The 26,454-nt window shown below is 42.2% G+C and overlaps 2 protein-coding genes across 5 annotated transcripts in view; one reads left to right on the plus strand and one right to left on the minus strand.

Annotated features, from left to right (window-relative positions):
- Nucleotides 1–26,454, plus strand: part of macrod2 (mono-ADP ribosylhydrolase 2) — a 428,964-nt gene that overhangs the window by 69,874 nt on the left and 332,636 nt on the right. The gene's annotated exons all lie outside the window — the stretch shown is intronic.
- On the minus strand, nt 568–11,195 carry flrt3 (fibronectin leucine rich transmembrane 3). The gene is made up of 3 exons (XM_059358759.1): nt 10,947–11,195; nt 4,923–5,632; nt 568–3,894 (listed from the first exon to the last, which is right to left on the minus strand). Exon 3 carries the CDS (start codon nt 3,850–3,852, stop codon nt 1,900–1,902), a length of 1,953 nt encoding a protein of 650 aa, XP_059214742.1. The 5' UTR covers nt 3,853–3,894; nt 4,923–5,632; nt 10,947–11,195; the 3' UTR covers nt 568–1,899.

The following is a 26,454-nucleotide window of genomic DNA, read 5'->3' on the forward strand; positions in this document are numbered from 1 at the left end:
TACCTTTTCATGGGCCCTTGGCCGGGTGAGTTGCAACCATGTCATTAAGTGTGCTGCCTGGAGCCCAGAGCAGTGTATATATACTCTGTCCTCTGCAGGGACGGGCATCCCCATCAGGGTCCGCCTGTACCACCCTCCATATGGTGCCTCGTCATTAGTTTTCTGTTGCCCTGGCGCCAGGGAGGTTCATCAAACCCTGGAGTCCAATCTCTCCACAGCCTATTTCTACTCTACTGTGACATTTCTCTCTCTGGCCAATCGGATAAGTCACACATGGCTTCACCGCACGAAAGAACAACAGCAGCCTCAAGCAGATGTTGCTCTGCGGACTGCCCATGGAGTGGAAAACTGGGTTTCAAGAACAGTATCTCGGTTATTGTTAAAGAGTTCACTATGTCTTGGAAGGGGATATGTGGTTTTAAGGCTATGGTCTCAGAGTTCAGATCATTTTGAAGGATAAAAATGCATTAGTCTCTGCTTTTCATCTCCAAGTATTTTAAGATGGACAGTAATTTGAACTATGAATGAATAAATCTTCCTTTACTCCAGGGCACTTCACATTTGTACAAAGATATAATTCTCTTGAGCAGAAAACAATAAACTGAGCAATCACAGCAAAGTATAATAGGATAATCGTAATTTAACAGAACTACGTAAAAAATATTTTTTGAGTGTGGTTTGTTGTACACAATTTAAGGAAGAGCAAAATTATTTTTGTCCACTTTTATTCTGTAATATGACCAATATTTTTCATATTCAAGTGTGTATGAAAAAAAGTCACTGGTTTCTTAAAAAGCTAAATACAATAAGCATTGGATCAAGGCACATACAAGACTGGCCAAAGGGCATACAATGCACTTTGGTTTTCAATTGTTAAGAACAGTTAACTTCAAATTGTGGAAACATAATAGTGTGTTCATTTGGAAAATAATACAAAATAATACTCATAACAAGGAGTTTCTGACACTGTGGTAATTCTAATGAAAGCCAACATGTTTTGTCTTTTTGGCCCAGTGACTAGAATGACGTATGGTACATGGTACTAAAGAATGCCGCCATTGTCGTTTGGCCATTGTTGGCTTGTACAAATAGAGATAGTGGGGGGTCCTCTGTGTCAGCCTGTCCAGTCTGCTTGTTTTGAGGAGCAGAGAGCTCCTTAAGGTCGGTGTGCTTTATCTGCCCTGTGCTGTGGTCTACAATCCTATCGGAAACACTGGAACCCTGCTTGGGTTGCTTTGCTGTGTTTCCTTTTCTTGCAAAACACAAAGAAAAATCACACACGGAACAAAGCAGAAAAATAAAGCATGGCACCTCATCTTTAGTTATTCATACTCCATACCAGGTGAATACTAGAACAAGACTCTTGGTCCATATAATGTGGAGACAGCTACTGACTGCTCACTCTTTTCGAGGGCAACATGCCTGCTTTGCGAATTAGTTGATCAGCTGTGCCTTAGTTTACTTTATGTCATTTTTTTGCCTTTTTGTTTTTCAGACAGCCACAAAGTTAAAAGAATGACCTGTGCTTATACTACAAGGTTTTCTAAGGTCTGATTGTTCAACACAGCAATGAAAACCCACTTTCACAGTTGACAAGTCATCATATCTCAGTAGAACACAGAGTTTCTTTTAGTTGGTCGATAACCTTAAGCAAAGGAAATACAGTACAAATTACTACAAATTCCTAAAATATAGAATTGCAGTTAGTTACAATACCCACTGACGCTTCAGTGATGTCCTGCAACTGGAACGTTCTCCGTCCTCATAAAATGTCCTTAAATATAAATTATATGGCAAATGTACAGAACATTGCTTCTCAGTCTTATAGATCCAGTGTTTTGTAAAAGTCTTGCCACTCTGTTTATGTCACGCACTCATCATGAATGGCCATGCGCAATATCATGAATGGGAATGGTCTGAATCTGGTATTCCACTGTCTCTGTAGCTCCTGTTGTTAATACTGTTGTCGTTATGTGGGGTTTTGTATAAAGTCAGGCCATTAGGTGGAAAAATCGTGTGTATCACAAACTCCTCCTTGGACACAGGCAGGTGATTTATAGGAATCATTTGAAAAGAAGTCTCTCGTATTTCTAGGATGGAGTTGTCCTTCTTAGTGCCAGCCTCAGCATAGTCATCCTTTCTCCGACGGCCTTTGTTGTAGGTGCAGTTTCTGGAAAAAAGTGAACCGTTCCTGTGGACATACCAACACACCAGTGCCAACATGATTATTGCCAAAAGAGCCACAGCCCCTCCGATGATAGCAGCCAAAGGCAGACTGGAATTTTTGTAAGGCTCTTTCTCCTGCTCTCTGTTTAAAGTCGTAGTTGGGTTGTACGCTTTGTAAGAACCAGTCTCTGTCTCGATGCAAACAGGGGTCTCATCTGACAGGTAAATGTTGCTGGTCTCCATGGGAACCATGCATATCCTATAGGAAGACTCTGGCTCCAGTGCCGTGAGCAGGTACTCCTTCCTCTCCCCCTGCACGATGGTCTCAGTGATGGAGCCAAAGGCAGGGCTGTGTCCCAGCTTTAGCCAGCTGAGCCGTAGGGCAGTCATGGGCTGCGACACCCTCCATGATATGTGTATTGCATCTGCACTACTCGACTTCACACTGATGGTGATGATCTTTCTACCTGAAGAGGTGGTAGTGCTGTGGTAATTCTTACCAATGTCTGGCACTTTTACTGCAGGTCTTTTAGTCACAAACAATGGCCACTGGGTCTGTGTGGGGCGTAAAGTGTTGGAGACTGTGCTTGTCTCATACGTGGAGATGAGTTCTGAATCCGTGCAGTCAAACATGTCTGTAGTTAGGTCTTTAATTGCCATGCCTTTGACCTTATCAGGACCCTGGCACATGAAGCCACGTACATTCACCTTAGACGGCAACGACCTCAGCCAGTCACGCACCCATTTCATCCTGCAAGTGCATTGCCAGGGGTTGTTGCGCAGCAGGAGCTGTGTGAGATTGTCCAGATCTTCAAAAACACCCTGTGGGAGGCTGCTCAGGTTGTTGCCAGACAGGTCCAGGCGATACAGCTGCCTCAGGAAGGCAAAAGCCCCAGGGGGGACCCGATTAATGTGATTATCTTGTAGCTGCAGCTTCTCCAAACTTGTACCTGGCAAATTGGCTGGCGGCGATGTCAAGGAGTTCCTCACTAGTGAGAGCTCAGTCAGGTTGATCAGGTTGATGAGAGCCATCTCCCCAATCCCACGGTTGTTGAGCAGGTTACCATCCAGTATTAGTCGCTTCAGGTTGATGAGATCTTGCAGCGACTGCTCTGAGATGGAGGAGATGCGGTTGTCATCAAAGCGCAGCTCTTCAATGCTCATGGGTAGGCCCGAAGGGATGGTGCTAAGGTGGTTTCTGGAGAGAAAAAGCAGTCTGAGGTGATTACTGTCCCTGAAGGCCCCTTCCTCTATGCTGACTGCAGATACTGAGTTATCATCCAGGTGTAGTTCCTCAATGTAGGGAATTTGAGCTAAAGAGGAATGGGTAATCATCCGAACGTTGTTCTCCTGAAGGTGGAGCTCTTTCAGCCCAAGAGGAAGGTTAGTGGGGAACTCATCCAGGTTGTTGCAGTAAAGGTAGATCTTCTCCACGTTTATCAGCCTGCGGAGCTCTGCAGGAATGCCCGAACTCTTGATGCGATTGTTTTGCAGAAAGAGCACTGTAGCATCCTGGGGTATGCCAGTAGGAATGGAAGTCAGGCCACGGTCATTACAGTAGATGAAGGTCCCATCGCAGCGGCAGACTGAGGGACATGAGGCGGAGGTCACCAGGGGGTTAGCGAGACCCAGCAGCAGCCCGACCCTGATGAGGAAGAGGATAAAGGCCTTGCATTGACGCACCATCTTGAAGCTGTGTTGCCTGGCAGTCTAATCACTCAAGAGCCCCTGGGGAGAAGACACAAGGGTACATTTAATGCACAAGGCCTTTAAAGGAGAGCCAAAATCCTGTTCTCATAATTGCTGGGAGTTTGAAATGCTGCCTACAGCACTTTCTAGATTAAATAACTGCTGAAAGAATCAGTTTGAAATCCTCCTATTAAATTTATATGAATTGATCATTAGAATTGCCAGACAGTAAAAATAAAGCAACACATTTTTTTCCTACGATAAACTGTTTTTCTCTGAGCTGGCCTTACATCATCTATAGATTTGTAGTAGGATAAGAAGTTTAAAAAGTAACATGCATTAGAAACAGAACAGCTTTTTCAAACCAGTGTGCAATTCCTGAGCTTTGTGAATTGAATCTCTGTTTCTCGGCTTTTTGGCCCTGACTTGTGAAATGTAATAGCATCCCCTAGTTGTTTTACACATGTCTGTATCTCAAGGCTGCCTTTCATCACTACAGACCACGAGAGTGAACAAAGTCAGGCTTTGTTGATGAACTGTTGTGGAACTGACATACTCTTAAGTCCTGTTAGATCATTACCCAGGCCTTTTCGCCATTCATATTCTGAGCTTTAACTGGCCGCTTACAGGCTAGGGAAGGAATATTTCTCCTCAAAGAAAAGAAGTTTAATTAAAGTCTTTTTTGAGATTACAAGATTAAATTTGTGAGATTAGTTTATCCTTCCACAGCACTATGTTAATGGTCTTTGCTGTAATTGGGATAAGTCTAAAATGTAAATAATAAAATAAATCAATCCAATTAAAAAATATATTAAATTTCACAATCCATGAACTCACAATAGGTAGCCTTGAAATTAAGAAAACCGTGGTGCAAAGCAGAAGGTGCTTACTGGTTGTCTGTCTCTGTTATTCACTATCGATGTGTAGTTCCCTTTTAATTAGGCTAATACTGATTTATTGCTTTAATTATGCATTCCTGCCATGACCTCTCTTCCTGCACGTCTCATTAGAAATTGTGTTCTGGTCAGTGAAGTGGAAAGAAGCAAAGCCATCCGTATTTGTCATACCTGATTTATACGACGTGGTAAATCCTTTCCAGCCACCAAAAATCCAATCAAGATTTCCTTCTGAATTTGCTCTTATCCTTTCTGAAAGGGAAAGTTTGTCCGAGGGGTTTCTGGTGATATCCTGACCTGGTCAGTGTTTGCTGAGCTGATCCTTGTTTGGACGATGACCTCCTCTGTGTAGTCAGAGGCTCATGCTTTCAATGCCTTTACCATGGCAGATAAGCCTGACGAAAAAGCATCCCCTCTCACTGACAAAACATACGCTCTCAGGTAATATTAAAAATCCTAATGGGTGTTGAGCTCAACAGCCATAACTGCAGATTAGATTTTTCGGGTGTTGTATAGTGTTCCGCGTGTAGGACGGGCTGAGCTTCAGAAAAGGCTCCTTTCCGCAATCAAGCCCGAGAGGCATGATGAGTTGACACAAAGCTGGTCTGAGCCATGCCAATCCCCTGTGCCACAGGCTCAATGCAGGCCTGTTCACTTGTGTACTCCAGGTCTTCAGGTAACCCAGAATCCTCTGCTCCCTTGTCGAGCCTCAATACACATTAATCCAGGGCTCTGGTCCCTTTTCCTGAAGCAGATAACCAATGTTCTCCTTTCCTCTAAGGAGCAAAACAGGGCAAGGTGCTTATCCTTCTGGGCCCAGCCTCCCTCACGCATCTGTAGCTTGACTCATACTGTGCCCTCCTCACACTTGGGATGGTGCTCTGAAAAAAATAACCAGAGACAAACAGGTTTAGAGCCCACATTCAGTCAGCACAAAATAATGTTTGAAAACCAGGCAACAAGAGAGTAATCTTTGAAGACTGACGACATAGATTCATTTTGCTTCTTGGTGTCAGTCCTTCATTTTTTTAAATATTTGTAATGGTAAATTGTTAGAAAAAAAAAAAGGTAAGAATATATGACTCTACACTCCCTTACTTTTCAGGTACTCCTTTTGGTCAGAATTTGTGAACTAGATGTTGACACTGTGCTGATACTGAGGAAATCTAATTAAGTTTAAGAATGTGTTTATACTAAACCCTGACCTTGCTAACATTGTGAATTCTTATTTAGAAATAGCCTTTCTTCTAACCTATGATTTAGCCTGTTGACCTTTTACAGCCCGTTACTCTAACACACAGCGTTTCTTTTCTATGGTGATACAAGAAAGAATGTCTATGCATACGAAAGACAACAGTGATCTAGCCCCCGACACAATGGCTGAGGGTGGAGTTCCTATGACCTTCTCAGTTCACTTCACTGCTTGGCTGAGCTGTTTTACAAGAGAACTAGTCCCGCGATTAAAATAAAATGCAGTCGGTTCTAGTTAAAGAACAAGACTAGTACAGATTCCACACGAGAGGAAAAAAACGGATCCACACAGTTCTTACAAAATTACTTGCATTGTTAAAAAGCGCTCCATGACAAATGAGGCTCATTTGAATTTGCTATGGAGAGGAGGATGGCTGTTGCATCCATCGCTGTCACTCCCAGCTCCTCTCAGTGACCCCTTACCCCCAGCCTCTATGAATGCTGTTTCTGTTTGTAAAAATAGAATTTCCTTTGCCAAAGAAAATATTATGTTTCCTCTTACAACACAATAGCTCTGTGCCCTTATATGTAACCATGTATGTGACCTGCTGGCAGCCACTGTGTGCTGTAAAACATGTAGAGGTAAATGAAGAACAAGGGGCCCAGCCATTTAACAGTTGTAGCCCATGACAAGGAGAAGATTAGGGAATTGAGAGGCTTGAAACTCGATTACAACTCCTGAGATGCTGTCTAATAATAATACCCCCCTTCCTTCTGTTCCATCTAAACACGGCCCCTTAGTCCAGCATTACATTAGTTGTAGATTAGAGTCTGGGGAAAAAAGCACCAGATGTGACCTCTGCTAACTTCTGGAATAAAGGAGTCTGACAAGGGAGAAAAAAAAGCTGAAATTCAGTAATGGAGTTTTAGAAAATGGTGGTATGATAGAGGGATATGTGCTGTCTGTCTGTTGGAATGAACTTTTAATGCAGCACTTAGTCAAGCTATTTCAATTTTAAATAGCCCTTTTCACCTCATTTTGTAAAGTTCTCCATCCTCTGGATATTGTTAAGTGTGTAGTCTTGATTTGAATCCTTGAATTCGTAGCATTACATAAAGGAAAGTAATTGTCTCTGCATTTCTGTCTTATCAAGGGAACCCAGCAAGACCCATCTGCACTTGAAATAATAGGCTTTTAGGGTAGTGAGACTGGATGATTCTCTGCATAAAGAGCCAAATATATATGATATTTAATGCTTGTCTATCTTTGGCCCCTATAACTGTGTTACCCGCTGAGATAGCAGAATCTGTGTCCAATACAGGAGGCAGGGGATATGGTTATTCATGTATGAACACTGGCATAAATATAATCACAAAGGGCAAAAACACACTGTCACATAATGTATCAGAGGCCTCAGTGTGATGTCATATTCTGGTTGATTTATCAGACGTCTGCTTTGAACCAAGAACATCATGCTTTCTTTATGAGTAGCACAGTCAGGCCTAGATGCTTGGCTGTTTTTCCCCCCTTTTCTTTTTCCACGCTCATCGGATTTCAGGAGAGTAGCCCCTCTCCATTGTTCGCTACAAGGCAAGCATGTGGACCTTGTAGCCTCAACAGAGGGGGTGTAGGTATTAAAACATTTTATTCAGGCAATTTAAAAAGGCCTCCACTTTACACACTCCATTTTGCAAGCATTTCTTTTATTGCATTTACTAATAACGCATACCCACGCAATTGTACACACCCGCACACACACGAATGCTATGTTCCTGTGCACACAATCATTTTGAGGGCAATGGACGCTGAGTTAAACATTTTTAGTGATGGATGTCTTTCTCCATCGTTCTAATAAGCTCCGCCGGCCAACAGGAGATTTCCCTAGCAGTCAAAGTGGCTTCTGCTTCATTTAATCTGAACTGGCGAAGTTAAATTGAGCATCCTGGTAAAATTGTGTGTGTGTGTACAGCTAGTTACCTTTCAGTGGAAAGCGTGGGAGGCTCACACAAAGCTGGACACTGATAGCCATTGTGAGCTCAACACGCATAAATGCACATTAGTCTGCAATAACAGAGCCCAAGACTTTGTGCCCCCGAGTCACACACTGCACAAGAAAGGCTTTGGAAAACCTCAAATAGAAACAATTTCATGCCTGTCAAAAGTATTGCAGATTATAATGACTTTTAGTTCCGTAAAATACAGAAGAATATTACACAGGCTGCATTTAAGGGGGGAAAGAGCTGAAGAAGTAGTAATGGCTGACTGTTAAATTATTCATGAGCCCCTGAAATTAATTTTGAACCACAGTAGAGCTCTCCATTGGGAAATCAATGTTGTTTGTATCTGCTGTTGATTATTTATTCTTATTCATAATATAGTTTTGAATTATGATTGATTGCACACAATATCGTTATTGTGGGTTAGATTTTTTTGATTTTGGTTTTGAAAATGTGTCTTTTGTGACTATTCTTGGCAAATGTTTAGGTTTTAAGGAAACAAATACAGGTGAAAACATTAATTGTTGGTAATATGATCATGCAAATATCCAGATGAAGGCAAGATGTAGTGTATTTGTTTTGTATTGAAATGTTTCGGTTTAGGATTTTCTTTTTTGTTATAAAAAGCTATAAATTAATAAGTTATATGTGAAGACACTGGACCGTGGCCTGCTGTGGTGCCGAGACACAATGGAACATTCATGGTCACATCTGAATTCACAGTGACACAGAACGCGGTTACATCCGTAGAGAAAATGGGCAAAAATCCCTGATAGTTTCACAGATTTGGTATGTGGCCTCCTGGTGCTGTCTTTAGATGGGCTGACCAGATGATAGTTCTGCTGGCCCATTAAGAGCACAGAGAGGCCTGGGACAGACGGGGGTCTTTCTTTTGTAACAGCCTGAAAGGAGAGATCTGTAGCAGCTGCAGTGGTTTTTCCCCACATGGGGGTGGTAGGCACTGCAAGATGAAATGTGTGTGTGTGTCTGTATGTGACAAGCAAACACCAAAACACTGAATACTCATGTTAAGCTGTTCGCAGGAGCTCATCTCAGCACAGGCCCGACACCTACCTACAATACAGAGATTTGTTAACCTCCCTACTGGCCCATCTACAGTTTTTTCCTGAGTCATAGGGCTCACAAAGCTTTTTTTCCTGCAGTCTTTAGGCTTTGCAGCCATTTTTACACCCTAGTAACCAATCTAAAATGATTTGAATCTTATCATTGATAGATGGTAAAAAAGATACTGCTTTGTGGCTGAATAAATTATGCAAAGAACTGAATTAGGCCTCCTCAGAGTACAGTGTTGAATCTGAATAACTCTTTTTGAAAGTCTTATTATTACTTTTTCCCCCGCACACAGTCATCCATATTTTATGCTTTAACTTTTCTAGCATTAGACAATTCTGTCTGTAGTGACCTGGTTAGTTGTTAATCTGCAATGTGAATTCCCTGTGAAAGCAATTGACTGGGGACTTTTGCCTCAGGCAGTCATCAGTGAAGACAATTGGGTCTGTCCTCATGTCTACTATGTTTAACAAGCTATTTATTCCTTTGTCCCTCAAACACACTGGACAACAGAGAGCTACTGTTACATTGCTTGACAGTAGAAGTCAAGTTTGCATTCACTGTTTACAGAAATCAGACTGCAGCCATTGTTTTAAAGCCTGTATGACCTTATCTGTATCATGTAGATAAAAGGCTATGTTAAATTGGATTAACAACTGTCCCTGCCCTGGTGTAGCCAATAATACATCCAGCTTAAATACAGTGTATCAGAATGGCGCCCACTTTATTGCATTGATCTAATGGGGTAAATATGAGGTTTGTATGGAGAGAACGATCAGGGTATTTGAGCCATCATCATCATAGAGTGACATTAGAGTGTCAGTCGGCCATATGAGCAGGGGTATTATCTTACTGTAAACCGCGTTTATTTCTGGATGGGTCAGATTTTTGGTAGGCATTGTTAAAGTGTCGTTATGCGTAAATGTGTGCGAACTGGTGACTTCAGTAGGTTTTATTTAGTGCATTTGTGTTCCTCTTCATGACTGCAGCTTTCACAGCGTCCTGATGCTTTTTTTAAGGAGCGACGTCCGTATTATCTGCAGACAAGCTTTGCAGTTGCACACAGTAAATTTCAATGGCGTGGGGGGCTTGAATAGAGCTGGTCCGAGTCGTCCAGACAGTGACGCTGGAGACGCATTTAGCGGAGTTTCTCCAGCTGCCCCTTCATGTTTAACTCCGCGGGATCTGCACTGCAATTTCAGCTGCACACCGGGGTGTCTGCTCGGGCTGCGACGCCGAGACTAAATCACACAGTCCCCTTAATCCCATCAAGTTTGCGTATTCGCCACTGTTTATTTTCCCACTGCATTGGGGGAAACCAAACGCAGAAATAAGGAACGGGAGGATTTTAGACGCCCCTGTTGCTCTTTTAAGTGCTTTTTTACATGTTGTGACCAGTGTATGAGGCGGAGTGTGAATGTGATCGAGAAGCAAATTTAGCGTGTCGCAACAAGAAATGCATCTCTACAGACAGAGTGGAGAACGGAAGGAAAAGACCAGGGATCTGGTGTCTGTGGTCTCTGTTAGGATAAAAAGGGACGCAACACAGGATCGAAGCAGCAAGTTGCATGAGGGGGACTTGAGATGACGAGATAGATGAATAATCAGTTTATATCAAATTTTAATCTGACAAGATGAGCAGAATGACTCGCAGTGTGTAAACTAAAAGAGCTCAATTTGGTTGTTTTGAAGAAACGTGCACTCACGATTTTTTCTCTCTCTTAATCTCGCGCCTGTGACAAGCACATATTTTTCCGCCTGGACCGAGTATTAAAAAATAAAGAAAAGGAGGGGGAGAGAGGGCAACTAATTAAGATACGAGCAACTCCTGAGGATCCCGCATGACTTTAAATTCCTTCTGCCAGAAAGAAGATCCAAAAAAGATGAAGAGGATGCATTCCCAAAAGGACTGTACCAGCAAAAAACCACACTTACCTCTATAATCAACCCAAAAAAAGGAAAGTAACAGGTATCCTCTTTAAATTGGGGTTCACAACGGGGGAAAAATAATAATCCAATCCAGGCTATGAGGATTTAAATTCACATCCAAAAACAGCTCCTCTCACTCACAAGGCTAGAGATATTTGAAGTTTATCTTTAGCAGCACTGCTATGTTTACTGGTGGTGCCCCTCACACACATACAGTCTGTAGGCTGTGCAAGGACGTAGGTGCACGGGTAGTTCTCAATACAAATGTGGAGTTGTGTTTGCCTCTAGCTTCAATAGAGCACTGATGTCATCTGGAGGAGGGGCCTCTCTCCCTCTCTCTCTCTCTCTCTCTCTCTCTCTCTCTCTCTCTCTCTCTCTCTCTCTCTCTCTCTCTCTGTCCCTCTCTCTCCCTCTCTGGGAGATGCATAGGCAAAATGCAGTGTTGGCTGGATACACTAGGGGGAGTGGAGGAAAAGGGAAAGGCACTCACATCCTTGTCAGATGTGTGCACTTTAGAGGAGTGAATAGTCACTGGTTGGAAAGCTATGCTCACTGTCAGAAAAAGAGGAAGTGAAAATGTACAGTATTTGTGCTCATGTTGGCAAGAATGAGAGACACACAGAGCCTTTACATGTAGAGGTGTGCTATTCTTAGATTTAGCAAATGTATTTGAGATGTGTCAGGATAATTCATGATGATTTTTCTTTTTGCATCAGGGGCTTCACTCCTGATTTGTGAATCATTTCTGTTGCAGGTGCTCTTTAAAAAAAATCGAAATGTTTCTGAAAACTGTTTCACAAAGCCCAAATGTTGTCCAAGCAAGCGTACAAATTCTAATCTAAAATTCTGAAACACAAATAAAAACTTTGCCTTTTTCGTGTGAAGCACAAACCAGACTGGCTGTTTATTTTTCAAAAGAAAAACTTTGACAGGTAATGAATATTTGATGATATTGTCACAGTGAACCAGAATAATTTATAACGAGAATGTAGAGTTGTTCTAATTCCTAATTTATGTTCCCGTCTATGTAGCTGCAGCTGCATCTGTGTTTGTGTACATGTGATGTCATATGCGTGAGTCGCTGTGACATACAGTACCTGAACCAGTCTGACTCTTGCCCGTCCTGCTTTCTGTTTGACCCTCTTTGGTTTCATGTTTAAATGAAGCCAAACAGAGGGTTTAGTCCCTTCTAGGCCCAAAGCAGCAGTGAGTCACCCTGTTAGTCAAAGGGCTGTACAGCAGAGCTGACCCAGCCAACACTCCCTCCTGCCCTGCGTCATCTCCAGTGTCTCCCCCTTCGGCGATCTGACAAGGCACACACCACAGCCCGGTGCATTGAGCTGCAATGGAGCCGCTCTGTTTCTGTTGTTGAATATCAACTTCCTGTCGATGCCAGTGAGTCAATGATCAGATCTGTGTGCAGCTCTCTGAGTAATGTGGAAACTCCTCTCTAAGGGCTGGGCCATATGGCCATGGATACTGTCACAATGACATATAAAATATAAACACGACATTTTTCTATCATTTCTATCATGATGTAGAAAAGAAAACAGCGTTTGTTATGATGCTTTGCGTTGTGATTCTTTAATAAAAGGTTATTTATTTCTTGAATAATCAGAAAACATGCAATGTTGTGATATTTATCATTATCACAATATTAAATAATCTAATCAAGCTAGAATATTTTGGCAATACTGCCCTGCCCTACACCTATCACTTACATGTCATTTACTAAATGCTACTTTTGTTAATTACCTCAAACCTATTATGCTATTCAATTGTGAAGGCCTGGAGGGTCTGCATTCATTTTTGGTAAACAAACAGGTTTGTTAAAAAGGTGTTATTCACTCACTCTGGGGATACTGAAATATCTCGCTGAAATTGATCTTGCTGTCTGTTTGTCAAGACAGAGCAGCTGCCCTGTAATAATCAATGCCAAAAAGCCAAAGATCAAATGTAGTCACTATTAACATTATAGGGACCCGACAATATTTTGTTGGCAACAGAATAATGGAAAAGCCAGACACTGAAAATGATTCCAGTTGACATATAGTAATAATTTAACATACTTTTAGAAGATGTTGTGCATGTGTGTAACTTTCTGACAACAGCACAACTCATTTAATATCTCCATTTAAAATGTTGTAGTGCTCTCATAGCTGCCCATGAGCTGATGTGGACCTCCACTCCTAGCAATTGTTATTGCCTCATTAGGATGGTGCGTACTACACGAGAGTGACTGTCTAAGTGTCTGACCACAGCTGACATCTCATGCCCCGTTATTTGCCAGGACCGAGTGCTTTCCAGCTCCAGCCTTAGTACATGGGCACACGGTTAAACCATGATTGCCATCTTAACTGGAGTGCCTAATTGAACAGACACTTAGGCTTGGAGCATCTGCCAAAACTACTTAGACCTCCAGTGGAGTTTTTCAGATTTGTTTGCTTTCCAGCTGGAGTGGCTCTCACTTTTGTTGGAAACACAATGGGATTTTTAGACAAATCTAAATTGTCTGCATGTACGCCTTTCACTTGGAGGCAAATCTGTATTAAATAACATTGTGTCGCAAAGTTTCCACTGCGGCTTAGTTTGTTAATGAGCTTAACTAGATTATCATATAAGTCCAGGTGTTGTATGCCAGGGGCTCTGAGGTGAGAAAAGGTCAATCTCGGACATCCTGACTTGATCTTTGTCTTCCCTCCAGGGGGACAGAGCAGAGAAACCTATGCCTGACCTCACCGTGCCTTCCTCTCCTAAATCGACTGCAGACACATCTGTCAGCGGCTGCTGATTGACCCTCTCTCAGACGTACAAAGAGCCCCACTGGAGGACGAGGGTGTTGGGTTTCTGTTATCTCAAGACCGGGCGAAATCTGTTGCCCTGTTCATCTTTTGTTCAAGGAGATGGGTGCTCTCCTTTTCCAGAGGATGCACTCCAGCCTGTCTGGCCAATTTCACTGTGTTTAGACAACAGGCAGGTTGTTTCCTACTCTGTTGTGTGTGTTTGTAAAGATAGATAAATATATTAAGCCACTTGATTTTGCTAAGTGCTGGCTAAAGTGGCTTTTGGCTCTGGCGGCAGGGAAACAACTGTTGAGTGTGCACTTGGTCTTGTTCTATATCAGGCTGTCCTGTTCCCAGTTTTTGTCTCTCATGACAGACATTCGACCAGATAATTGATTTACTTTTTTGCTCTTGCTGTGGTCAATAGATAGGGCTCGCAGTTGGCAGGCTGTGGTGCCCTACTTTTCTGGACTGTCTGCCAACACACGCAGACCCAGTCTGATTGTTGTGATGTGAGGTAGGTGTTCTGGATATTATTTTATCTCCCTCAATTTTTCATTTATCTGTCACTTAAGCTTAGTGCGTGTTCACTGAAAAGCTTGTGTGATATACAAAAGGCCCCAAAACTGCTCAGGGGCTCACAGGGGAAAAAATGGAGACTGATTTCTCCTTATGTCTCCTTCCTTGCTCTGACTGGAATTCATTATTGATAGAGTTTCCGTGTTCTTAACCAATGCCAAATAAAGGGGAACATGTAAAAGGCTGCTGCCAAAACCCCCGCTTTGTTTTTCATTTACCTTCTGCTTTATTTGCATATTCATCCTCTACAGGCAATCAGCAGAGATCTTTTGCTGTGGGCCTTTCATCTCCGCTCTGCCATCCTGACAGGCAGCTTTTCAGTATCACAACAGTTTAACTAGGATTTGTGGATGAGAGGTGCTGTTGGTTATGTGAGAAAATTCCCATTTTTTGATTTGCAGAGGGTGTAATGTGTGTGACAGGGATAGAAAGAGGGTTTATGGAAAAAACCTATAAATCAGTGAACGGGTAAATATGTAGACGGCTGTTGGATTTCATTAGTGTGGGTTTGTAGAGATGTAAATGTAGGCATCATGATATTGGTTGGCAGGAGAAAGCTTTGACTGATGGAGCTTGTTGGATCTTTTTGCATATGAATGCAGATGTCAGATACATAAAGCAGACGGGCATGATTGCTATTAGGCCATGCAGTAAGGGACCAGTCTTTTCAGATGCAGATCCCAGATGTTGATAAGTTGACCCCCCTCATCTCTGTGGACTAGGATGCAGCCCAGAAAAGGACGAGCCAACAACAACTGAGACTAAAGGGGCCGACATCCTGCTGCTTCGGCAAGTCCAGGGGCCTCGGCCAGTAGTCATTTGGAGCTTGTGTTTGTGGAAGAATGACAAGTCATGCAAATAGCCCCGTCGGCTGTTTTTCCCCTCGTCTTTTGTTTTCTTTGGTTGTTTTTGTGGTTGCCGTTGTGTTGTCTGTAGAGACAGAGGAACTGAAGGATGAGCGAGTTCCATAAAAAAGGTAGAGGGGGGTAGGCGCTGACTTGTCAACCTTAGGACCTCCCATAGGTTAATGACCCCAAACACAATGCTCTGCGATCAGATTAGATGGAGCACCCCCTCGCCCTGCTGCACTAATCAGCACAATAAAGGAGATAAAAGTAAGAATTACCATACAGTGTTTTCACAGTCCAGCATACATCTCTAACGTAGCTAATTGAAGTCCTTGTCTCTTGCTTTGTAACTGGTTTACTATTCCTGCACTAAATCTGTAATTAGCCAACTTAGCATCTTTTCTCCAGCCTTGGTTAAATGGTGGCATTTATCTTTACAATGGACTCTATGTGCTTGTGTAAGCGCCGACAGAGCCTTAAAGACAAACATACAGCCTTCTGCACATTCATCCAGCATATGAGTCAATGCAGTGCTTCACTCCTTTGAGACAAGTCTTATGAAAGGGTCACTCAGGGTTTAGAGCTGTAAGGAGAGGAAGTCGGCACTAATGTTATCTAGGGAAACACCAAGTTTTTGCTGCTCCAGATAAGATAAGATAGATTGTACAAGATCTCAAGGACTGTAATGGCCCCGTTGATTGGAACACATACAGGATGTACGTTCTTAGGCAACTGCATTTTGGGTAAAGAGAACGGGGAGTACTAAAGAAGGGAAGTCTTGTCACACCGAGCTCCCATCATCATGATCAAAGTGTTCACTTATCTGTGCCAAACACTAACTCTGACTTTGTTTTCTCTCTGATCTGGATGACTTTGTTTACTCTCAGGAGTCATATCTAAATTGTACCCTTTTTTTTTAATGATTTCTCAACTTTGTTGTTTTCCACTGCTGAACACAATGAATAACAGTACGAAAATACCAACGCAATAGGAGATTTGTATATGTTCATGCGCTTTAGAGCAAACTTGGTAACATCAGTGCACTCAACTCTGAGCTGAAGCTTCAATCACTTGCTTAAAATACACTCTCATTATCCAGTTCCACACTTGCATATGGCTGTCTAGAGTGATATAATTCAGTTTGCATCATTATATTGCTATCTGTCGAAGCTGGGTAGAGTTATGTTGACATTTTGTCATTGCGGCAGTGAGAAGCGTCTTCGGGAACCGGAGCCACTTAATTGGCATTAAACTCCACCAGAAGGTGTTTTCAGGTAACACCTCCAACCATCCCAACAACAGGGAGGTGTCTGCGCCTCAGCGCCTCGCACCGGTTCTCCGGCACTCATCCTAAGTGACTTGGATATCGGATGTCGTATTTCTCTGCAGCCAGGAGCCACATTCAAAGGAAGCCTATAGAAAGTGATGATTGGGGAATAAAAGCGCCCGGTTGAGTCGAGGGAACGTTTATGACTTTTTTGAAAGAAGCATTCGTAGACTGCCCGCCCACCTATTAGCACAAGAGTGTTAGGTGCTTGTGGTGGAGTTGTGAATGACATGTTTTAGGTAAAACTGGGAGTAACTAGAGTAGACCCTCATTATCCCACTCTGTCGCTGGGGTGTTTCTGAGGTTAACCTTCTGCAGGGAGAAGTGTATGTATGTGGTGGTGTGTATTACACTGTCAGTGATGGGGATGAGGCGTGGGAGGACTTTAGTGTGGTGGACTGGGAGTGCTTACATTTATCTTGGACACTGACATGTTCTTCATGTGCATAAAATAAGTCAAACTTTGGATGCAGGTATCTTTGTCAATGCCATTAATACAAAACAAGAAAGCTCACATGTTTATTCCAAATAACTGCCATGCAAATCAGTTCATTCACAGTATAATGAACCTAATGAGGAGTTATGTGCTTTTTCAGTTTGTTGTTTCTATAAAGACCTTTAAAGGCAAACGTCACAGAAACACCTTCTCAGTCACTTAAAAAAATCAGGGTTTGTACAAAGTCTTAGGAATATGCATGGATTTGAATATACTCCTTGAAAAACGCTTGATTTTCCACATAATCTGGTGTTTCCTCCAAGCAGTCGCTCATGTGAACCAAAAAAAAATGTCAACATTTAAAATAAACAAGCATAATCTATGTATAATATATATGAAACATCATCATATTTGTTTCTTTTCTCCTGGCATCTTACACCAGAAGAGGTAAAATAGCTAATAGCTAGATAAATATGTTAATCTCCTACTCTTGAAATGAACAAAGATAAGGTTATCATGATTAAATCAGACAATCAAATTCAATATAAACAGCTGGTAAAGTAAATAAAGTGTCACTATACATTGATTGCTATAGATTTTTGACAATGGTTATAAAAGCCTAAAAGCTGTATGAACCTTGTAAAATGGACAAGCGAAAGTTCCCCAAAACCCCTTTCACAGGAGAAATGGAGGCAAACCTTGGGAAAGGATCACACGAGGGCTTACCTCCCTTCAGGGTTGATAGGTGCTTGTTGCACAGCATGACAAACAGCAGTGTCATTGATATGAATTAAACATGACTTAAAGTGTGCTTATATAGGTGTGCCTATAGTATTGTTCTGCCTACCTGATAATCACCATTGAGATTTTTATTGCTTGTAAATGCAGGATCATGTTAAAATTCTTCAGTCTTTGAAGTGTGTCTGTGCTTACAGAGAGATAGAAGTTAAGAGAGATTTTTGGTGTATTTGAAGGTAAAGTCTCCCTGGCCCAGGAGCAATGCTTTTCTTCTTAAACATCATAGTCTTAAAATATACCTTTCCGTGCTCCAATTTCACAAACGAACAATAAAGACAAAGCTGTGACATTTCACAGGCCAGTAAGAACTCCTTTAAGTTGACCCATCAAAGACGACCAGTAAAAGGTAGAGGAAGTCAACCAGCAAATCGCCGATAGAGGAGATGGGTAGATGTGTTGGGTAAATAGAAGTAGTGCCATTATAACCAACATCAATCACGCAGGCAATAACGGAGATGTGAATTTATAGGTAGCGATAGGGAAAAACACTGGGGGCAGGAGCTGCCAGACTTTGGCAGCTGCTGATGCTGTCTCAGTGTTGAGTCGGTGTGAAAATGGCTGTGATTTGAAATGGAAATGGTCCCTTTCTGTGGCGGGTTGATATTGGTGAGCAGTCCCTCTGTTGATTGAACCGTAGCTGCTTGCATCAAGTTTCTGCATAACATTGCAATATAGGCTCTCAAAAAAGCATTCTTCTCTTTGTAAAGGTCACTGTTTATGTGGAAAATGCCAGTGTACCCTGTTTGGAAACATTCATCACTGTGACTCTATCATTTGTCAAAGCTATTCTTCCTATACCCATTAAAGCAGTTTACAGTACACATTTTCACATCTTGTTTTTTAATCATTTGTATAGCTTATAATGTTTTTTTGCACGAGCTAGGGTTCTGCACACAGTCTTTTTATATTTTTTCATATACTGAGACTAATAAGATGAGCAGCTGCAAACATAGATATTTGCTATTTTCTTTGACTGTGTTGCTTCTAACCTGCGACACAGATGCTGATTTTTTTTACCCACTGCAGTGCTGCACCTACGTTCTGTTATTGCTCTTGTCATTTGTTTTGCATTTAACTCTCTGTACATTTTTCTAAACTATAACCTTCTCTCTGCTGCTCCAGTGACCCAATTTCACCAATGTGATAATTGATTTTTTTTCATTATCATCATCATCATCATTTCTCTTATCCATGCATATCACCAGTGTCTGAATGCCTTGAATGTAAACAGATATGTACCCCACATGGACTGCTTAAAGTTTTGAGCAGGAATTCCTTTACATAGTTTGTAAAAGTTGAGCAAAAATTCTGCCAAATATATTAAAGTTCTGTGTGCGCTGCAGCAGCAAGAGCAGCCGCCCCCAGCTCTCTCAGGAAAGGGAAACCCCAGAGGAGGCTCCATTTAACCCCTAAGGATTAGTGCTCATGCCTACTTTAGCATTGGTAAAAGGGAAAACGTCTCAGCACATTGAGTCAATAGGGATTCAGGCCCACTCTACACTCTACTTCCCACACAAAAACGGACGAAGAGAAAATAAAAGTGAAGCTCCAGCTCCGACTTAAATAGGGCTAGATGTTTGCCCAGCCTACTTTACCATTTGCCCTTCTGCTGCCTTCACAGTACATTACCAGACCAAAAATACAAGGCTGTAATCTTGACAATATATTCAAAGGGAGTACCTTGAGCTTCCTTTGAATATTTTGTCTGCATCAGCTAGTCCTCTTAAAACGGAAGGAAGATTTCTAATTGTGTGTTTTTTTTCATACTAGCAGAGTATGGAAATGGACATATTCTAGTTGCACTTGTTCAGTGGTGTGTTTGGACAGTGTTTACCCCGAGCCATCTTTAATCCTGTATGCCGAGCTGACTCTCCACTGCTTGAAGAAAAAAAACAGCCTGGCGGTGTTTCTTTATGAGCTTGTTTTTTGTCTCCTCTCTCTGCCTTTCTCCTTCTCTCACTCCCATAATTTACATTCTCCTCACACGCCTTTATACTATATTAGAGAACATATTTGTCCCTGTGTTTAGTATATCTCTGTCTTGCCGGTGGAGGTTGGGGGGGAGAAGTGGTGTGAAGAGACAGTCCGGTGCCGTGTCGGAGGGCGTGCATCTCTCACAGGGTTCCCTGGCAGAGTTGAGGCTCTGTCTGTTGACTTTAGTCCTTGGTTGACATTCCCTTGTGTTTGTCTAGGCTTTCATCACGTCTCCGTTCAAACAAGAGCCAGCAACTGATAAAACACATGCTCACACTAACTCACAGTCAAACACACACACACACACACACACACACACACACACACACACACACACACACACACACACACAGTGACACATGGAGACACTTTGATTTGACTTCATAGCAACAGGTGATGCCCCAAAGTGGAGTCGCAGCTATAGAAGCTGTATTGTGTGTTTCCAGGACAGGTCTTGTAAAAATGACATTGGACTTTGAGTGCATTAACAGCTGTGCTTATGAATGATATCTATCTCCAATGGTGTCTTCTGCTGCCAGAATACAGTAGCTATTTCTATAACTTGATTCTGGAGAATACTGAAGGAAAATATCAGGTGACTGGTTATGTCTTTCATTCTCAAGGAGGAAAAAAACAGCTGTGTTTTTACATATGGCCCCGTTACTCTACCCTGTACATTTCTTTCTGTCTGCTGAAGTCTCGGAGCCGACCATCGGGAATGTATCTGCCAGTCAAGCAGGAAGGGTGTCTTCTCCTGGTGCCGATTGCCGTCTGTTCTCTTGTGTGGATGGCTTTCCAGCCCGCCAAATTTCACGCCTTCACCAGCGCCTCAGAGGAGCAATAGGAGGAGCAGAGGAATGCGGGGTGTCTGTGTTGATAGCGGTTAAGGTGTGTGCTGAGAGTGACATCACAGCCGCACAAAGGGTGTGTTATCATCCCAATGTGGAGAAGCGAGGATTTCGAAAACCAGGTGCAAGCCACACCTGCGTGTGTTCCTTCCACCTTGCTTAATTAGAGTTCAGTATCCCCCTAATGAATATTCTCGGTCTTGTCTCCTCTCTGTTTGTGTGTGTGTGTGGGTGGGAGCCGATGGGCTCAATTGGGAATTATCTAGCATTCCCTTGAGAAAGCCTCTTTTTCCTGCTCTGTGTTTATCCACAAGAGCACACTCTCTTCCGAATGAGCTGAACAGACTCAGCAGCCCATTACTGATCTCCTGATCTATTGTTAAAATTGATTCTGTGTGAATATAACTGCATGTTCTCTCTTTACTTTTTTGTTAAAACGCCTGTTTAATCCCAGACTATATTGAGTTAGTAATTAATGGCTGGCATAAGTGAGTTACAGTGGCAAAGTCAAAAGGCTTTCACTGTTGTTTGCTGTGCCAGCAGGAGATTTTTTATTCCAGCAGAAGCGCAAGTGTCGAGAGAAACAGTTCTTTTCTGACACCAGAACTGTCAGCGGGGATCAGTCACATCATTCGTCAGATCTGAAGCTGAATGTGTCAGAAGTAATAGAAGAGTATTCATTTTCCCCTTACTGTAGTGTAACAGCGCTCTGTATGACGTGCAGTCATCTGCTGGGTTATAATTGGGGCTAAGGCTGCTGAACCCCTGCCTGGTTCTTCTGAATGCAGAGACATAGAAGCCTCCATAGAGACTCTGTGTGTGATTTCTCACATAGTCTGACAGGCATTTGAGGCATCTCACATATCCAGCCGTCAGTTTACCTGAGCCACTCTTTATGTCTGTTTTTGTCAGTGTGAGACTTGTGTATGACTGTGGGGATACAAGTGTCAAGCATCAGCTTACGCCACATAAGGTCTGCTAGGTGTTCAGCTCATGATGTCAGTTAACTACAACAAAAGAAAAGTTTTTCCTGCAAAGGCTCCCAAAACTCACATTCAGTAACAGCAGCAAAAGGTTATCAAGTCAGAGAAGATCTTTGATTAGTTTCATGCAACCAGTCTGCCTCCCCCCCCACCCTCTACCTCTGACTACTGCCACAGCCACCCACATCACATGGCCAGCTGACCTGGCTCCCTCCATGTTTAACAAACTCCCTTGTCTTTGTTCGTTTAGTCAAGTTTCCATGGTGACTGTGCTGAGTCACCCCAAATAGCATGGACCTGACGCCTCAGAAGGCCTAGCTGGTCTAGCAAAAGTCCCTGGTTTTATAATATTCTTGAGACATTGTGTTAAGGTGCTGAGGATGAAACATCAAAGCCTTGTAGCATAGTCTAACAGGACAAAGCACTCTTTGAGATAACCTTGTGCATTTCATTGCTGTCTGGAGACCAATGTGATGGTCAGCTCTGCTGTGTGTGAAAGAAGAGCGAAAGCCAGTTGTGTTTATGTTTCACCCAGTGAGCAATTGCCAAGCTGTTTGCTTAGAAACGAGCCTACTTTTTTCTAAGAAAGGATTTCTTTGGTCATTTGAATGGTACCTCATGGAATATGAAACATGTCACACTATAAATTTAGAGCCCCATTGGCTCATCTGTTTACCCATTGCCAGTGGGCTCTTTCAGTCATATTGAAGCACACAGCAGTCTGAGTTTTCTCCTGAGCTGGAGCTCCCACTGACAGAAGAGGTTTTAGCTGAGACAGAGGACCTGTCAGGGGAGCACACTGTCGCTGTAGAGGCCCTGATATACTCCAAAAGGCACATGAAAATGCACAGTGGATGCACACTTGGCTCCATTTATTGCAGACCCACCAATATGAGATTTGTTAAAATGATACAGATTTAAGAGGGGAGAATTGCCAATAACCAATGTGAGGGCTGATAGTGAATACTTGTGCTGGAATGAACATAGATCTTTCCTATGTGGGTTGTGCACCAATTTTGTGGTAAAAACAAAAAGTTAATAAAGCAATTTAAATAAAGAATACATAAAAATAAAATAAATAGCTATATCACACCCAATCATCATTTTCTGCGGTATGTTCTGCAAAAAAGGCTCCAGATTTGCGGCAATCATTAAACATGTAGGCCCATACCATCATATACAGATAGGTCATTTATACTATTTTGGGACTTGGGACTTGTACACAAACTGAGTCAGTGAGTGTGGTTTGTGCCATCATATATTTTGGTCTGCGGACCCTTGCAGACATGGGCAAATGATATCATGCATAAGCTTATGACTATGTAAGCACAGTATAATTTACGCCTAAGACATGCACTTCCCTCTGTAAATACACTGGCAATTTTACTGTACAAAAATTCACTTTTTGTACAAGTCTTGCCAATGCAAGGACCTTTCCACTCTATCACAAGTGAAGCCTGGAATGAATGCAGTCGTATGAATGGAAAGGCTACAGCATGTCTCATGGTTAAATACACCAAAGAGATATGTAAAAAAGGGCTATTTTTTCTATTCTTACCACAGCTCTATAATAAAGTTCTCATCTGTTATAACCTGGAAATAAAATCACTGTAATGAACCATGGAATACTGTAATTGAGCCATTTTAAGTTATAGAGGAGAATTTTAACATCAGGTAGTTAAAGAAAAGTGTTTTGATTAAGGATTTTTCTCCTTCGTGGTGGGTGGCATAAGAGAGAAAAACTCTCTCATTAATCATTAGCCAGGTTTCCCATTTTTAACTTTTGTTCATGCCAGCTGCTTTTAGTAGTTTACATAGGTAAGCAAATATAGATCCACCCAGAACCAACACATTTGCTTGATAACTACAGTATATAAATGTCACTGATAAATGATGAGAAAATGTTTTTGGGGGATCTACACGGTTGCTTATAGTGTGAAGAAGGATAAGCATCCTGTCCTGCAGTGCTGACATCGACCATAGATCATGGAGATCAACAGCTCAACTGCAAAATAAGTTTAAAATCCATCACTGTGTGCAGCCTGTGAGAGAACTGAAGACTCTCTTCTTCTTTGATATTATTCTTTTCCAACCCACTGCTGCTCTCCATCAGTGCTGCCACTACAGTGAGATCAGAAAAGGGCTTTAGAGCTCTCTCTCGCATGGTAGATACCAAACATAATGTAAGCACTGCAGCACTGTAACATCCAGTTATGTTACAAATTCCACATCTAAAAAGGGCTATGTGGGTTAAAATTAGCCTTCTTCTTCTTCTTCTTCTTATCTTTTCCCCTCTCTCACGCTAACCATGGAAACCCAGAATTAGTTAAACATTCTTCCTATATTGCTCAGGTGAAAAAGCTGATAAAGATATCAGTTAAAGAGTTTTCTGTACTTTAGTTCTTTATAACTTTGGTATTTAATGATTTACAAAGACAAACCCCAAGCAAACACTTCCTCTGCTGGTTCTTAAATGCACTAAATCAGTAGACTGTGTGACTTTTTCTTTAAGAAATTGATTTTTCTGAGATGTACAGCCTAACTCTGCTGAAAGACCATTTAGTGTTCAACAATCTTTCCAATTTTACACTTTTGATTGTGTCGGTTGTCGCCTTTAATTCCACAAGGTTTCACATGGAAATTGCAAAAGAGAGCGTTTTTCTCATTAGCTTGTCGGAGTTTGTGCACCACTAAACTAGCTGCTTGTTTGTGGCGCTTCTGCAGGTGTGTCTTTGGCTTTGTGGTGGCCATGGTGAGATTGGCTGTGTGACTGTAATTACTAATTTAGCTAAAGTGCGGGGAAAACAAACAGAGCAGGAAAAGCTGGAATGATCAAACGATAGCTCTCTCCAGCTGCCGCCAGCTCTAATCTGCTCTGGTAATTCTCCTCAAACCCATTGATTCCATGCAAGCGATTGAATTTCAATGCATCTCTGATGAGATGAGGGGGGGGACAACCTACCTGAGCACTCAAATGGATTGGCAAGCAGATGCTCGGTCAAAGTGACAGGTGATAAGTGCTTTGGCAAGCTTTAAGTGAAATCTTTATGCATTTCTTGCTGTATGGCTCCTCGCTGTCACTGCCCATCTTTCATATAGTCCCTCTCATTTGCAGAGCCTCTCAAAGCATTTTCTCAGCTACAGAGCAAGCAGCCTTCACAGGCTGATAAAGCACCTGTGACCTTTCAAATGAAGTGTTCTGGTTATTTAAGTGACTACTTCACAACTGTCTACTTCACAAGGTGGTGTATAGAGAAATGCAATAAGCAACTGCACTGTCACTGTTACTGCATCAGCATCGACCCTGCTGGCCTCACATGGTAATTTCTTTTTGAAATGGATTTTAATTTACACTTTTCAGGCAAAGATAGTGATTCCAATCAAGCCTATACATGCAGTTGTTGCCAAGTGCATTTTACTTTTTCATTTCACAGTCTCTGTGTTGTTGCCAGTTAAATATAAGTGGCAATATGTTGTTAATATTCAGCTAATAATAGCTTCATGGGATTCATGTAGCAACTACTATCCTTTATTTCTACTCTCAGTTCACATGTTCTTCCTTAGAAAGCAACAACATAATTTAGAGGTGCCCCGGCTTGTATTTATTATAAGGGACAAAATGCAGTCCTTTATCATTCTGTGGTACAGCTTTACTGCTTGTGCATACACTATACAGTATGCTTCACACTCTGCCTCAGGATTATGTGTAGAACAGGATGCGTTTTATCGTAACTGCTGCATCCCTTTTTTATTAGAATGCAGAGCACCTGCCAAATGTTACACCTCTTATGGAAAAAAAGTGGTCAGTTAAGATAACACTCTCTCTGGAAAACTCCCCAATAACACAGGTTTACCTATTGGCACTGTGGCTTTAATCTCTGAGTATATACACCATAGCACATGAGACTACAAACAACCACGCGTCTAATAAACAATGTTGTCCCTGTCTTCTTCGACCATTACTATTCCTTTTATCTATGCTCTCCCTGGTTGTGCTAATAGTAAAGTGTATGAAATAACACCACTTTCAGAAGGTGCAATACTTAATCACCTCCCTCATTGTGTTTGGTATGGCACCAGCAGGGTATGCAGCACATGCAGAGCAGCTTAAGATGCTTTGGCCTGTATTTAGCCTGTTCTGTATAGTAATGTGAAGCCTCCTTAATTGGAGTCCAGGGGAGGATCTCTGAGAGCGCTCTCTAAGTACTGCCCCACAATTGTCTGCAGGTCAGAGGGCAGCTTGGAGATTTGCATGAAGTTCTATGCCAGAGCCAAGCCAAGCATTTCATTTAAATCAGCAGCCGAAGCAGAGTTGGAATGTGGTGCCATATCTCTTCATTCCCCACACGGAATGGCCTCAGCCACCTTCATTTATTTCCCTCCTCACTTCATCTTACTGTATGCCTTTTTTTTCATCTGTGTGGATCAGGAGCAGTTTGCATTTTCAAGTGGAGACCCCCAAAGCAATCACATCATAACAAATCTCTGCAAAATGGACGACTCAAGGTGCCGTCTCAACATGTGAAATTGATGGCAATCAGTAAATTGCTGTCTTAAGTGCAATGGTAGTGCATTAGTGATGGGCTGTGATCAGAACCAGAGAGCTGTGGATCAGAGAAGCTAAGCCTATTGTCTCTAAGGACAAAGCAGGGTTGGAGCAGGCATGGGTGACTATTCTAACTCCTTTCACCTCGGCCCACAAAGTTGAATTTCCCTGAATCAGGAGTCTAATCCCCCTTTTCCCAGTCTAGCTCTCATTCAGTCAGCCATTAGGTCTTCTCTTTTTTTCCTCCGGACACTTGCGCTTGCATAGCATCATTAGCTGAGGCTCAGTCTTTCCCCCGTCTTTAGCCCCCCATGAAGTCCCTGCTGCTCTTTTTAGGAATGGTCACCATTTCCAATAGCATTAAGTCTTTGGCTGTTGGACTGTGAAACTCT

This window comes from Centropristis striata, chromosome 20 (assembly GCF_030273125.1).
Source record: "Centropristis striata isolate RG_2023a ecotype Rhode Island chromosome 20, C.striata_1.0, whole genome shotgun sequence".
Lineage (NCBI taxonomy): Eukaryota > Metazoa > Chordata > Actinopteri > Perciformes > Serranidae > Centropristis > Centropristis striata.

Excerpts from the sequence above, each read along its gene's own strand:
- flrt3 (XM_059358759.1), bottom strand. The coding sequence starts at position 3,852 with ATGGTGCGTCAATGCAAGGCCTTTATCCTCTTCCTCATCAGGGTCGGG.